General features: G+C 35.9%; 3 protein-coding genes across 4 annotated transcripts; 1 reads left to right on the forward strand and 2 right to left on the reverse strand.

Annotated features, from left to right (window-relative positions):
* Positions 1-2,979: 2,979 nt before the first annotated feature.
* On the reverse strand, positions 2,980-5,450 carry LOC117105275 (serrate RNA effector molecule homolog). The gene is made up of 2 exons (XM_033246380.1): positions 5,318-5,450; positions 2,980-4,270 (listed from the first exon to the last, which is right to left on the reverse strand). Exons 1-2 carry the CDS (start codon positions 5,377-5,379, stop codon positions 3,739-3,741), a joined length of 594 nt encoding a protein of 197 aa, XP_033102271.1. The 5' UTR covers positions 5,380-5,450; the 3' UTR covers positions 2,980-3,738.
* Positions 5,451-5,827: 377 nt separating this feature from the next.
* LOC117105276 (protein CUSTOS-like) lies at positions 5,828-9,282 on the reverse strand. Its single transcript, XM_033246381.1, has 4 exons — positions 9,129-9,282; positions 7,379-7,430; positions 6,984-7,082; positions 5,828-5,929 (listed from the first exon to the last, which is right to left on the reverse strand). The coding sequence occupies exons 1-4, from the start codon at positions 9,262-9,264 to the stop codon at positions 5,860-5,862; spliced, it is 357 nt and encodes a 118-aa protein (XP_033102272.1). The 5' UTR covers positions 9,265-9,282; the 3' UTR covers positions 5,828-5,859.
* Positions 9,283-9,302: 20 nt separating this feature from the next.
* On the forward strand, positions 9,303-12,877 carry LOC117105273 (probable sugar phosphate/phosphate translocator At5g05820). Of its 2 annotated transcripts, none has more exons than XM_033246378.1 (3): positions 9,303-9,379; positions 10,425-11,037; positions 11,266-12,876. In XM_033246378.1, the coding sequence occupies exons 2-3, from the start codon at positions 10,497-10,499 to the stop codon at positions 11,691-11,693; spliced, it is 969 nt and encodes a 322-aa protein (XP_033102269.1). In that variant the 5' UTR covers positions 9,303-9,379; positions 10,425-10,496; the 3' UTR covers positions 11,694-12,876. The 2 variants fall into 2 exon arrangements, with proteins under 2 accessions (XP_033102269.1, XP_033102270.1); XM_033246379.1 differs by having other exon boundaries at positions 9,334-9,427; positions 11,266-12,877.
* The last annotated feature ends 2,552 nt before the right edge of the window (positions 12,878-15,429 follow it).

The raw sequence follows: 15,429 nt of genomic DNA on the forward strand, positions 1-15,429 counted from the left end.
ACTACAAATGAGGATGACCCGACTCTTAGATGTGTATAAGAGACAGGGCTAGGTGGTGTAGCCTAGTTTCCACCACATACTGTACTGTGTCTGTCTCTTATACACATCTAGATGTGTATAAGAGACAGATATATAATAGGCCAATATATAATAAATAAATAACAGGCCTACATATAGTCCTTGGTTCAAAGTTTGTTAGTGCAAGGATATCTACTCACAACTATGAACAGCTCCACTCCCTACACTTTTTAATGAGACAATTATCGAGCATTGCTTGAATCGTGTTAAGTGGCGAGTCACTCACTGTTTGACGATAAAAACATCGAGTGTATGAGCAAAGAGAAACAACGGTTCCTTTATGAATTACTGAAATAAATTCACCTTGAATTTGACCCGCCTAACTGGTTCCTATCATCACAGTTATCAATATTGCAGGCTTTGAAACTTACGCAAGTAATATGCAGCCGATGGCAACATTATAAAACGTTAGTGTTCGCCTCAAGTAAATGTTAATGATTTTTCCAGGACGATCTCCACTTAGAAATAATTCATTGTGTACTTCTGACATCGAAAAAAAACTTGTTGAATTTTCAGTTGTGAAGTTATCAGATGTAAACATATTTCGGGCCGGTTGTTTTCGATATTTTCTAGGTCTAGGTTAAGGTATTGTATAAACATCACAATCAGTAAACGACAAGGCATATTCCACTGTAGTACGTCTAAATTGAAGTATTTGTGAATTGAATATGTAAAACACACCTTGCACTTTGTAGATTTTACCCCGTTGGTCTCCTCGTAGAAGAGTAGGATTAATTCAAGGTCCACGTTAAGGGTAGTAATGCTGAAGAACATTATTCCTGTATAACATTTATATTATATTTTTGAGGGAAGCAGTGACTCGATGGTTAAGTTAATTATTGCAATTCCAGGGTAAGGGGTCCGAATCCTGTCCAAGCCAGCCTTTATTTTCCACTCTTAAGACCTCGATATTGATACTATATGGGTCAATGACCTTGTCATATGAATACAAAATAAAATGCTTTATATAAACAATGTATTTGAATGCGCCCCTTTAAATGTTTAGTTCCGTGTGATCAGGGCGGCGCCGGGATTTTCCGACGAATGGCGCAGGATGTTGAGTGGTCTGATAGGCCTAGGGGATTTGATTATTTTCGGCGGACTCTGGGGGTAAACTATGTTAATCCCCCTGAAATGTTGGCCTTTTTAAACTGTTTTAAAACGTTTTAGAAAATATTTTAATTAAAAAAATATTCAAACAATTGTTTGGTCCATCCGACGAGTCTGTCTTCATCCCCGCCGCCACTGATCATGGTTTCAAACTCTTCCTATAATTCCATAGAAAAACAAAATTTCTACTATTTACATCCTCAAATATTATCCTGTACTGATTGATAGAATAAATAATAATGCCTCGAATCAATTCATCACATGTCTAGCGGGAGCTTTAGAAAATGAAGCTTAGTCACCATAAACATGTTATTTTTAAACGCTTTATCATCACTGAAATATACAGGAATGAGTCAACACCTATCAAATATGAAAACAATTTTTGTTTTTCTGGAATTTCTTTTCATGAACTAGGACGAACTCCATGCAGAAAAGATTCATTGTGTCCTGTGACGTTTAAAAGGAAAATTGCTGAAATTACAATTGGGAAATACTGCCAACTAAACATGTATGTTTTGGGTAGTTTTTTTTTTTTTTTTTGGTAATTTTGTAATTATTTTTATGAACTACAGATAAAATGTTTTATAGTTAATTTTACTTCAAATTATACGATTGATAATATTTAAAATATAAAAGCTGTAAATATTGAGGGTAAATATATAAAACAATGTACTTATTTTTAGAATTCGTTTATAATTAAAATTCAGTTCAGTAATTAAGAATTTTATCCATGAAGTTAAAAAGTGTAATAAGTTATGTCGATGTGCTTTAAATGTATCGTTCAATAATAAATACTGTAAAGGTTTTGGTCATCGCAAAACTTTACATTGTTCTATATTTAATTGTATCTTTCTATATTTTTACTATACACATAGAAGAATTCATATTTTCTAACTTTAGAGACTAGGGTCCTATTATATCATAATAATGTGCCTTAAATACACTTTAATGTAAATAAATCACCTAATTGCAGTCTGGCGATATAGGAGATTTTGATGGTTTGAAACATGACTTTACATACATTTCTTTGAATATATTATATTGACTTAAGCCCCATTTACACTTGACACGATTACGACACGACAACGACTCAATACAGATGCGCGCAGTGTTGAATAATACAAACTACGCGATGATGTCGTTGTCGTAATCATGTCTAGTGTAAATGGGGCTTTAGTTGCAACACGGCTAATTTTGTCTATTATATATTTTCATAAATTAATATAGGCCTGAAAGAAGGTTATTCAACTGAATTTTCTTTAAACATTTTTTTTTTTTTGGCATCTTATCTTGTTTTTGTTTACTTTAATATCTTTCGTTTTTTTACTCTGTGCCAAAGTTGAATAAATCAAAAAGAAACTTGACATTTAGTTATAAACAACGGTTCGTCAGGCTTGAAGGTGGTTAGTTTCAGTCAAAAGAAAAACTTCATGATGTTTTCAAGGATTTGAAACCTAGAACCAATCGAATTGGAATGCCAGCACATTGACCGTCAAGCTACAGCTCCACTCATTAAGTAGCAGTCAAAATGGACTATTCCACTAAGTCCCGCCCCATGGATATTGTTGCCAAGGTGCCACAAAACTACAGTACTTGCACTCGTAAACAGGGCTGAGTGTGCGGTCATAAATGTAAACGTGTATGCCTATATGAGACATGGGCGTATTCCTGACCCCATGTTTTGATTGGTCAGTTGTTAAGTTTGATTGACACTTAGGAAAGGTAAACTGCCAATTCCTATATGTAATTTGCAAATAAAATAAACTCTCATTATGAGGCTTAGGGAAGGGATTGTTTTTTTTTGTCAAGAGAAATAATTGTCAATCAAAGGATTGAACCCAGGATCCTGAGATTCCAAGGCGAGTATTGGTGCTAACCTCAAACTCCACTGCAGCCTAATCTAAATGAAATATCAATTAAACTACTGACAGTCTGTGGGAACATAAATGGCAAAAAGGGAAATCTTTGAGCAAGAAATTCTTGACAAGCAAAGCAATTGTCAAAACAAGAAAGTAAATGGTTAAAATTATTGGTAAGGAGTGTTCTACTGTATGGCTGTAAAGCATGGATAATAAAAATATATTAAGAAATAAACAGGATAAATGCATTTGAGATGTGGTTCTGGAGTAAAATATTAGAAATACATACACAGGCCACAGGAGAAATGATGACATAGTGATTGAATTAGTAGAATAAATTATATACTAATGCTTGCGGTACACCATGTACATAGAAAAGAACTGTTATTGTTCGAAGAAATGTAATAATGACCAGCAGAAAATAGAAATATGTATTGTGTTCATTTCATGTGAAAACACCCACTATATCCACCTGACCACAAGCTTAATGTCATATCCAGAGGACATGTTTTTTGTTTAGTCACTTATTCACAACTAATTGAGACATAGCTTGCACAGATTAATCACAAGAACTTCAGCCATGAAATAATATTTTCCTGTGTATGTGTTTTGTTTATTTTTTTTTTCTCATAATCTTAGTTTTTTAACTTAAAATTCTTGCATTTTGCATCACTGTATACAAAATAAATAATCATTTTTCTTTTTTCTTTTTCTTCTTTTTCTTAGTTGGCGTTGTAGCTTGTTCAATATCTTTATTAGACTTGTCTCCAATATCATTTAACTCTGAAATACTAGTACTTATTTTCGATGTTTCTGGGTCATCATATTCTTCCAATAAGTTACTTGCATTCTCATGATTTTTATCTCTTCCTTTTTTCTTCTTTTTATATTTTTTTATTTGTTCATCCACCTCTATTATTTCAATTGTGATTATGGAATTATTATTTTTTTCTTCAGCGCTGTCAAAACTTGAGTGGGGATGTGAGGGGGCTTCGATGCATTCATCATTATCATCAAGTTTCTTTTTCTTCTTTTTCTTTTTTCGTTTTATTGGTCCAGGAATATCTTTAGTACCTTTGGGTTTATCTTCAGAATCTGATGCCGTTTTACTTGAGTTCAGCTGTGAGTCTTTCTGGTCTGACATTAATAAATGACTTTCCTTCATTATCTGTACACCATCAACAGCTACAGACCTTAGGCGCGACTTTTCTTCTTCAGAATCACTGAGAAAAAGAAATCAGAGTAAAAATGTTGTCTTGTTGTCACATACAGATATTGCTTCGAGTTAAAACTTAAATAACTTTAGTAAAATATAATAAAACATATATCTCTATAATTTTTTTTATAATTGTACTCAAAAATCTGTATACAGTTAAACATAATTTAAAACTAAAACATGTCATACCACTACATAAAGAAATTAAATCTTTAAGATTTGATCAATTAAAATTTCTAAAATGTGGAAAAAAGTTTAATTTGATGTCATTCTACATTACTTTCATACAGTACTGTCAGCAAAAACAGTTCATAATACAAATGATTATACAATAAATTTCAATTCTACGGATTGCTTGAAATGTCATTAAGGACCAATATCGGACTAAAATTACTTCCGCATATTCACTGGTAAGACAAAATAAATAAATGTAAATATATAATGTAATAATACAGTGTATGGATTTTATATATATGGACTATAATAATATTAATGGAAATAATAATATCTGGTGTCAATTTTTACACCAGGACAAGTCTGTAGCTGCTCCAGCACTGTATTGGTATTGCTGGGTACTTGTATAATTGTAGGGCACATAATACATAGTTTCCAATGTGACTAATACTTAACAAATTGTAGAATGTTGTGTACTAGTACTACCAATGTCTGGCTCCAGCATTATTTATTTATTTATTAGAGTGGAATTTTATTAGATTTGCATTTAAGGCCGGAAAATAGCGTGAACTATATTTTATAGCCTAGCCACAATTCATTTGACACATCACAAATGGCAGTATGTTGCGTGCAGGCAATTTCATCCACAAGATATGCTCATGGCTCTTATATTGTGCGATACTCCCAAAAATGGCAGTCAGCCTACTACCATAAACCCTACCCTAGCTTCAAAACCATGCAATGAAAAGATAGGGATGCCACCTTGAAAAAGAACCAAGCAAGGTCAACCCTTAACACCAATCCATAATCCTACAGAATCGAGTACATTATGGTTGAACAAGTTTTCTATGAACATCAGATAAAATACATTCCTTCTTACCTATCTCCGGAGCTTGCTTGCCTCTTTCTTACAGGTGCTTTTGGTAAATGTGGGGACATCATCCAAGAGGCGACTGGATTTGAAGTGGAAAATAGAAGTAAACCTGAAAATACAAACAATATAAATATCCTTTGTGTTAACTTGACAACTATAAAACCCTTTTGTATACAGTAATACTTTACCAGATTGAGCATTACTTCATGTTCTGATTGGTCAATGTTTTGAGACACACAAGTAAAAGCACATGTACGTACAGAGGATCCAGGGGAATAGGCATGTGTGAGGGAGTGCATGAAATTGTGAGTCCGGAACTAAATTCCTATACCAATGAAAACTTAATGGTCATTTTTAGTATTTTATACACCCACTTAGTGGAACTAATTTGCTGCCATTGTACACCCATGGGCCCATGGGATCAACGTCTCAACATCTCATCACCAGGACGACATAATGAAAATGTCTCACAACAAGGACATTGGCAGGATTTGAACCAATGAATTTAAAGGTCAAAAGTTAAATCTCTTACCGCTGTGCTACCATGTTCACTTACCTTCATGCCCACTGGGCTCTAACTTTTGCTTTTTGGTTTCAGTAACAGATTCAGTTATTGTGCTGTAGATAAACAAAACATAAAAGATCTTAAATTACACCAAATAATGTTCAACAAAATTTATACAGCACAAAGTATTAACTAAATTCTACAGTGGGGTTGTCACACTTAATTGGCATGTATTCTTGAAAGTGGACTAAGTTGGTCCATGATCAACTTAAGTTCTAAATAAGTTAGACTGCTTTGAGAATACAGGCCTTGGTGTTTAAAATGCTCTACCAAATAGAAAGGATTTAAGATTGTTCAATGCAGCACTAGAAAGAAGAAAACATTGCCCTAAAGATTTTAATTTCCATCTTGGGGTGTTTAATCGATGTTTCAAAAGCGAGGAAATCTTAATGGTTGCAAATACTGTACTAAATGAGGATACATATATAGCTAGGCACACCGGTTTAATTTCCATCGCGGCTCTCCTTGTATTTCAACTGCAGGGCTGAAATGCAAGTTAGGATAGGACACTGTCTTTGGGATGAAATGTTTAAGCCGTTGGTCCTGTCTGCATTATGGCCCATTTGCACATTAAAGAAGACAGGACGCTCTTGGGAAAAGTGTAGGGGATGGTGTAATTCCCAATCACCACCTGAAGGACCCCCATTGGATATAAGTCTTCTTCAGGCTTTCATGTGTTATCCTTGGTGTTTACACCAAATAAATCCATCTATAAAAGTACTACCTGTTCAAGGTCAGACGGTCAGCGACTAAACCCGTTCACCAACCTGGGGCAACTCTGGTGAGGAAGGTGTGTGGACCCCTGGCAGAATTAAAAATAAGACCTATTAAAGCACAGATGAGTTCATGAAGGAACCAGCGGCATCCACCCTTTACCCCTATGGTGATGGGTTAGTCGTATGCCAAGGCAGGCTCACTGTAAAAAAACAAACGCACCAATAGACACAAACAGGGTCCATGTGTCATCATGCCGTAAATATCAGTAACCCTTCGTAAGAGGGAAAATGCTGACTTAAATAAATGATGTTCTATATTCTCTATGATACTCCCACTGATATTCACAAATGCTTCTCTACAATAACACAACATTTACCAAACTTAGTTTACCTATCAAGAAACGTCTCCAATTTCTCGGCAACATGTTTCCGAAAACCAGGAGTAATTTTAAGACTCCTATAATCCTCATCCGATGTGTCAATGTTTTCTCTGAAAAAAGGAATATTTTTTGTTTAAATTAAATATATTACCATTGAATTATTATAAAAAAATTATCAAAAATGACTGTTTATAGTTTGAATAAAATTTCAGGCTGTACATTCTGAAAACTTTTTTAGATGTGGTTGGTGGGGGGGGGGGGGCGGGGGGGGGGGGGGAGCTGGGGATATTAATTAGGCAATGAGTAACCTCTTATGAACTAAATCATATAATGGCTTTCTACAAGTGAATAGCAATTTCAAAATTTGCACAACATACAAGTACTTTGTTGATGTTAGTAGGCCTACCTTAAGGATCTTTTTTCTTCATGTTGTGTCACCTGTTGTTTCTCACATTTACCTATTAAAAAAATTAATTTGACTATAATAATTAATTACCTAGTACTTAGTAATTTGATAATTACTAGGGTCTATTCTAATTAATAATATAAACAAATAACAAGAGAATAGAATTTTGGGTCTGGTTCGAGAATTAGGGTTGGGTGTTAATTAAGTTCTTTTGATGTATCTTGTAATAGAGTATACATCAATTTTTTTTATTATATATATTGTGTGGAATTTTAGGTTTAAGTTATTTATATGTTTGTATTGTGTAGGAGTTGGAGAGACACCCTTTGGTGATGACAATTTTTTAACCAGTTTTCTCTCTGCAGCCCTCCATTTCATAAATGTTGTTTTTAATGTTTGTATTAATTGCTGAAAGAAATAAAATACAAATGAACAAAATAAATATAGTAAAATTGCATGCTGGAAACAGAACACTTTCACTATAAAAGTGCACATGAATTTAGAAACTGAAAAAGCGGTTTGATTATATATTCAGGAATGTCCATAAATTCACAAAACGGTGATATTTTGGAGACTGGGTGATAGTTGTGGAATGAACTCCTGATGGAGTATTTGTGTAAATGCAACCTTTCAACTTTGGTACCTACAACATTATGAGATGTTCCCACGGAATTAGTCTTGTGGGCCGCCCGGTAGGACTAGACCAGGGGAGACAAGTCTCTGAGGAGCACTGGCGTTGACAAGCTGCGTCTTGTGGTCATGTATTTGATGAATAAACCCTTTTATATTCAGCTTGAATTGGTGTCCTGAATCGATATCTCTCGAACAATTTAGTGCTACACCACTGGTGCAATGGACCAGCCGTTACCTTCTTCTTTTGGAGATAACACACTTTAGCAGACCTGCCAACCCTTGGGTCACGAAAATCTGGAGATTTTTTTAAGATTCTTTAGATTCTGGATATTTACTAAAAAATCTGGAGGTTTCCATAATTAACCAAAATATGATGCAAGATACAAAAAAGTCACGTTACTACAAATCATTGGCTGTTCATGGCAACATTCGAATTGAAAATGGCTGCTTGGTTATGCACCGCGAAGCGAGCAGGCGGCGAATAAATTGAATATTAACGATCAAATCAATCAAATTATGCATAAATCGGAGTATTTTTGGGGAGGTGGGGTGGCCTGTGAAATCGGGTGAAAATTACATTCAATCGGGAGAACTGTAATTGTTTAAATATCGGGTGAGACCCGACAGGATCGGGTGAGTTTGGCAGATCTGCTTTAGTGTTACATTTGCACGTTTCTAATTGGAAGAATGGAACCAGATTCGAGAGACTGAGTAAAACCAAGGAGTAATATTAATATATTTTATAGGTAAAATGTTGAGCAAAATAATAAATATCGCAATTGAATGTCAAGATCTTTATTTACAATGAAGTTATTGTCAGGCAGCCTGGGCATTTAAAATAGAGAGGAGTGGTCATCGCGTTCGATTACTTAAACATAGGGAAGTAAATTCCACGCATAGCTATCTTAGCCTGCCCAAGACATGATGAGTAGTGGTTTAAGGACCGACCAGAAACTGGCCTCTGAGACTAGGCTAGGGGAAAGCTAGCGGTGTTCGATCATTTTGGCCGCCAATCATAAGCTAGCAAGCCTAGGCCTAGCCGAAGTATTAAAATAGTTAGGCCTAGTTTGATGCACAAGTAAAATTGCTCATATAATTGGAATACAGAAAGCCTTACTATCAACAGAAAGTTTATGTAAAGTTTTTTGAGGTTCCCAAACTGCAGAACTTAGCCTTTGTTGTTCATCAGCATCTGAGTCAGATGAGTCGCGATCAGCACTCATGCTTGTGTGTGTGATGGTTTCACGTTTCATTTCATAATATAAGCCCGCCCTCTCTCGCATTAAAATCTCGATGATTTGCGACTTGCAAGAGTTACATAATACAGTAGGTCACCAGAAAAGGGGGTGGAGTGTGTTTTGGGGAAACGTACGTTAACAGTTCTGTATTTTCAATTTAAGTTTCAGAAATATTTAAGTGAGTTAATAACATAACTGAATCTAGTAGATTACCAATGACAGCGTTGTCCATATATAGGCCTAGGCTTTAGCCTAGCCTCGCTCCATCCAACCCAACCATCCCATCCATCCGCTGAGAAGGAGGAGATAGTTCTCCTTCCCAGACCTAGACCTATCGATCACTCCTGGCTTTTTCTGATTGAAATTGATTGTGTTGCATATGAGGCTACAGCTCTGCATATGTGCGAATGAACCAGTAAGTGCCTCCCCCTCACCTTGAATCTGCGACTAGTGACTAGGCCAGTAACTAATTTATTAACAATATATGGGATGGTGGGTGAAGTGAGCGCTGATGATAGCAGGGGTGGTGCTAGCGGGGCTGGGAGGGCAAGGGACTCCTCATCAGGGGCCTTTGGACTCCCTGCCGGGGAATTTACAGCATGGTCGTAAACCATGCAAGCTTAACTTGCATGGTTTTTATCAAATTATTCTTTTTCTAATAAAGAATCTATTAATTATTCACAAACTTTTATTATTTTTTAATAAAAAAATTCTCCAATTAGTTTATTCTTCCCCGAATGGGGGGTGTGGGTGCTAGAGTGTGGACCCCTTTGTCGGGGAGCTTGGACCCCTTGTAGGGGAATTCCTGGCGCCGCTCCTGGATGATTGGAGCGAATGTATGATGGCAGGTTTGTTTGCTCGTAAAATAATACAATTTCCAGTGTGGGTGGGGCAATGGGGAACCTGGAAAATGAAATCTTTTTCACTACCTCATCCAAGAATAGATTTTAAAGATTTGTATATATTTTTACTGCAAGAGTCCCTCAGAAGAATATTCCACTGCGCTTTGTAATGAAGTAAAAGACTTCAAAATACAATATAGTTTACTGTTAAGTTTAAACACTTCTTATTTAATAAATAATGTTCAATAATCCAGGTTGTCAGTATATTGTAGGCCTTCTTTCATGCATTTATCTTCATCTATATTAATTCATTTATCTCACAATTCATTTCAGTTCTGAATGTGTGTACATATGCTGTGCTATAAATTGCTAGTAGAATACCAAAAAAACTGAGAAGAATTCACAATGTTTAGGATTGATCGGCTGCAAGTGATGACGGCGGTATCAATTTGTGGTTGGTTGTTCCTGAGCATCACCATTGGCAACCTGAATAAATGGATTTTTACAAACCATAATTTCAACTACCCAGTATTTCTTACAACGTTACATGTTTTGACAACCTACAGTGTCATTTCTGTCACACTTCACAAGACTCCTTTAGGAATGGCTTACGACGACCAATGGAAAATTTTACCAACAATCCAGGACCAAAAAATACAAGTATTAAGCGTGATGTTTGCAGCGAGTATAGCACTAGGAAATGTCGCTATTAAATATCTTTATATTTCATTTGCGAAGATGATCTTTGCGCTGACACCTCTCATGACAGTTTTAGTGTCAAAAGTTCTGCTTAATAAAACACACGATAAGTACACGTATATTGCGTTGATACCGCTTTTTATAGGAAGCGTGCTGTGTACTTTAGGGGAGGTTAACTTCAGCGTTATTGGGTTTTTAGCTGCAATTCTATCTACATTTCTGAGGTCTCTGAAGTCTCTTCTTCAAGGTTTGTGAAAACATTGAATCACATTTTCACACATACAATAACCTTGGTTTATAAACATAAAATAAGATATGGTTATACAATTAGTAGTAAAATCTGGAAAAAACTCACTACTATTAAAATAATTTAATCAGGAGAGGTTAAACCCATACAACATTACAATCAATATATATAAAATTAATTATAAATAATTTTTGATTTAAATTTAAAAACAAACCTCTTTTCTTTCAGGTTTTCTTTTAAAGGAAGAGCGTATAGATTCCATCTGCCTCCTTTATTACATGTCGTTACCGAGTCTCCTCCTGCTTCTAATGGCAACAGTCATCTTCGAATACCATGTCATCTGGGACCTAAACCTGTACACCAATATCCGCCTTTGGTGTCTCATCTTGTGCAGTTGTTTTTGTGCCGTCGGCTACAACATGATGAACTTTGTTGTGACGTATTTTACATGTCCTATAACGTTACAGGTACTCGGCAACATCAGCGTTTTACTAAATGTACTTGTTTCTGTGTTTATCTTCAATAATGAAGTGTCTCTATCTAGTTGGATTGGTATGTTTGGTATTATGTTGGGCACAGTTCTATATCATAAGGTGCAGTTGATGAATAGTATGCAATGGGCCTTAAATCGAGGCCGATCGAACAAACAAAAATGATTTACCAGTTCATGTAGTAATATTTGTGTCTACTGTAACCACCCAAACTTAAAGAATCCATTTATTTGTTTATTAAACACCACCGAAGAAACACCGAATGATACAGTAGAAAAATATTTCCACCAGTGTTTTGCAGAACCCACATGAAGAATTCTACATGCGTGCTATCACTGGTGGCGGCACTGGGTGGGCCTAGGTCCACCCAAAAATTTTAGTGGCGACCCCTGGCCCCAGCCTCTTTTTCTCGCTACATGGTAAAGTGCTTACCGGGCCCACCCAATATTTAAACCTTGCCTGTGCATGGTATCACTTACTGTACATCATCTCAAATAACCAAGATAAGTTAATTGCTTGCAAGGGTGGAAAAGCACTCGTTCCATGATAATTCCTAAAAATACAAAACTTGGGCTAAAGCAGCAGTCATAAGCTCCCACCACAAGCTCATTTTCGTTTACATAGTTGTAAATGTGCTTATTAATACTTATGGTTATTGGGTGTAGTAGAATGTAAGGGGACACCTTTAGGAACAATAAAAGTATCTCCAAAAGAAGGTACTGTATCCTTTAAATATAGTTTGGCTGTAGTGTTAAAATATATATTTTTTCTTGCTTCACTTGACACATTTTGTCCTTAATTTGGGTATCTTCTAAGTAGGTGTAGTGTCCAGAATGAAGTGTTCTCATTTACTGTATTATTATACCAAAAATAATTTTTCCTCCCTCTGTGGATGGATCCTTTGTACTTGTATTATTATTATTATTATTTTATTTTCCTTCCCGTTACAACTGAAAAGCCTAGATTTTTGTTGATTTTTTTTCTTCTATCCTGTTACCATTGTTTTCTATCCTCCACTGTGGTCCTTTTCTGCGCTTTCATCTTCTTCAAACTTCGTCCAAGGAAAGCCTATATAATATGGAAGATGTGCATAGTAAAACAAACTTCATACTAAATATATTTTATATTAATTAACTGGTAATTAAACTTCTATTTTAACGCAAATTGCCACAATTTGCATTTTCTTTGCAAGTTTTAAGGGTTCTAAACTAATTTATTATGAAATGCATAATCTTCACCCTGGAACTATAAAATTTAGGTTAAATATTATTAATTCAATTTATATAAATGATTATCATTTCAATGAATTTAACAATATTATTTCTATCATATTAGCATAATGTTAATTATCAATCATACAGTAATTAATATTTATCTCATCATTTTCTATATTTAAAAATACTTTCTGCTGTGCAATATGTATTTATTATTTGTAGTATTTTTTTAAAATTTAAATTATTAAAACAAATATTGTTAATACTGGTATTATCTATCAGAAAAATATATTTAAAAAAATTTTGTCATTAGTATTTATCATAAATTTTAGCTTTTTCATTTATATATAACATATTTTTTGCTGTGAGCAATGTATATTAATTACTAATAATGTATTTATTATTCAATCATAAACATTGTCCATTTGTATTCATAGTAGTGCAATATAAATTATGGTAATTATAAATTTAATATTTCTGATATCAGGGAAAAAAATGTTAATACTAAATATCAAGTCTATTCTGCAATATTTCTCTACTACTTTAATAATAACCTACTGAAATTGTTGCCTTTAACTTTTACTTTTTGCACTGTATTTAAGAAAATCCTTTTGTCAAGGTTCACTGTGTATAATGCTAGGGAGATTTCACTTTGTTCGACGACATGACACTAGAACGGAATCACTCATGAGTGACTGTCCTACCGGGCGTCCTACTTGCTCTGCATACGTAGGTTTGTTGACCAAATTGTGTCCTAAAATCCACTTAACGTTTTTGCGTACGCAGAAGACTTTTAGTGACGTCATTACGTCCTAACGTCGTCGTGCAATCAAAAGCTCCCTAATGTATGTTTTTCGCACATCCGTTTGAAGTAATTTTGCTAGTGCTTTAAGACAACTCGGACAACGCTGATTGGTATTTTGTCGCATCAGGCTTGTGCGAGTAAAATGCACATGTGATAGGTCTGCACTGTAGAATATTGAAGCTGTTTAAGATTCTCACAACGACCTAAAGACATTCCCTGACAATAAGTTGCGTCGTAGGGCGCTGTCCCAGTTGGCCTTTACTAGTTCTAAGGATGTTTCATTGAATTATGTGAGTAAATTTAAGGCTGGATTTGTATGTTACAGTACTTTATAGTAATAAATCTACAAGAAATGTTTTTAAAAGTGTTTTAATTATTTTATCAGGGAGAAAAAAAAAACAATTCGTCGGGGAGAAAAAAATTATACTCTAAAATGATTTAAATAAGCCTTTGAAAACCTTAAATTGTCATATTTATTGAGGAGGTTTTCTCCCTTGACCACTATTGAAAGATTTTGAGCGAGGTCATATGCTGGCTCCACCCCTGGCTAACTGGCAATGTTCCTCAGGCAAACCAACTTTTCTAGCAAACCCCCTCTTTTCTGGCAAACCCCCCCCCCAGAATTTCCTGAACGAGTCCTCCAACCCAATTAATGTACTTTAGACCCACCCAGACTCAGACGGAATGTTTTGCTGCAGACCTTTTTCAAACATAACTGCTATCACAGCATTATTTAGGCTCATAGATATAGGCTTAGCCAGCGAGCCGTCCGGCCGTCTTTTGGACGGCCTACAATTATTTAGGACGGCCACTTTTACCGTGATGGCTTGATTAGCCTAGCCTAATTGGGCCTCGTCTGCTTTTTAGCAAATTCTTCATATTCTTCAAGTGTATCAAATGTTACATTAAACCAAAGCTAAATCATAATTACGTTTGATAAAAACAACATTTATTGATTGAATGTACATTGTTTTAGGTACCAATATTCGGTGGGGATTCCCATGAGCGTGGCCCCAAGTGGGCATGGTCCGCCCATCGGCTCAGTGCCACGCCCACTGGCTTCCATTTTGGATGGCCTATATCATTTTTCTGGCTAAACCCCTGCTCATAGAACACAAAAAAACCCGCCTTCAGGGGTTTCGCCGAACCCACCAGGGCTTCGACCCTGGACCTCACGTTCAGAGAAACCCCCTTGGAAGAACCTGGCTACGGGTCTGTTCCTGCTTCTTGTGCGGTAGACCCAGGTTCAAGACCTGACTAGCATTAGTAGCTCCACAATACAGTACTAGGGATTACCAACCAAGAACTTACGATCAGCAAATTTATATTTTAGTCGGATGACAGGAGGTCCTGTCGGTTAGCAAATCTCCAATTCGCACGTCTTGTCATACCTTCCATTGATAGACTTTTGCAAGATGTAACCATCTCAACATTAAATCCTTTAGGCATATGTTCTAAAACTAAACAATTGCCAAGTTTCTTTGACCTAGATCAGACTAGGTGGATAAACCTGGCTCAACTCACCGGGTTTATCCACCTGCCAGTCTGAACTAGGTGGCTTATCTAAGCCAGACTGTGTTTAACTTTTCTAAGCTGGGCTTAAATCGTTGCGGGGGGTCTTGCATTGACTATGACCAATCTGCACTCAATTACGTACGCTGTGAGCGCGCATACATTTCGCGAGCAATTATTATGCAATTGCTCGCGCCTTCTGGCTAATCCCGCTAGTCTGAACACCCGGCAAAGTTAAGCCGGGCTTAACTTAAGTCTGAACGTAGCCTTTGGAACCCAGTGCTTGCAGGCAGTCCAAGGTTTAGACCTTGGACCATGACTGCCCATTGGGGTGTTGTATTTATTGTCAGACCCATTTCTCCCTAACGTA

This window comes from Anneissia japonica, unplaced genomic scaffold (assembly GCF_011630105.1).
Source record: "Anneissia japonica isolate Jap-2015-1 unplaced genomic scaffold, ASM1163010v1 scaffold287726_len2788222_cov184, whole genome shotgun sequence".
In the NCBI taxonomy this organism is placed as follows: domain Eukaryota; kingdom Metazoa; phylum Echinodermata; class Crinoidea; order Comatulida; family Comatulidae; genus Anneissia; species Anneissia japonica.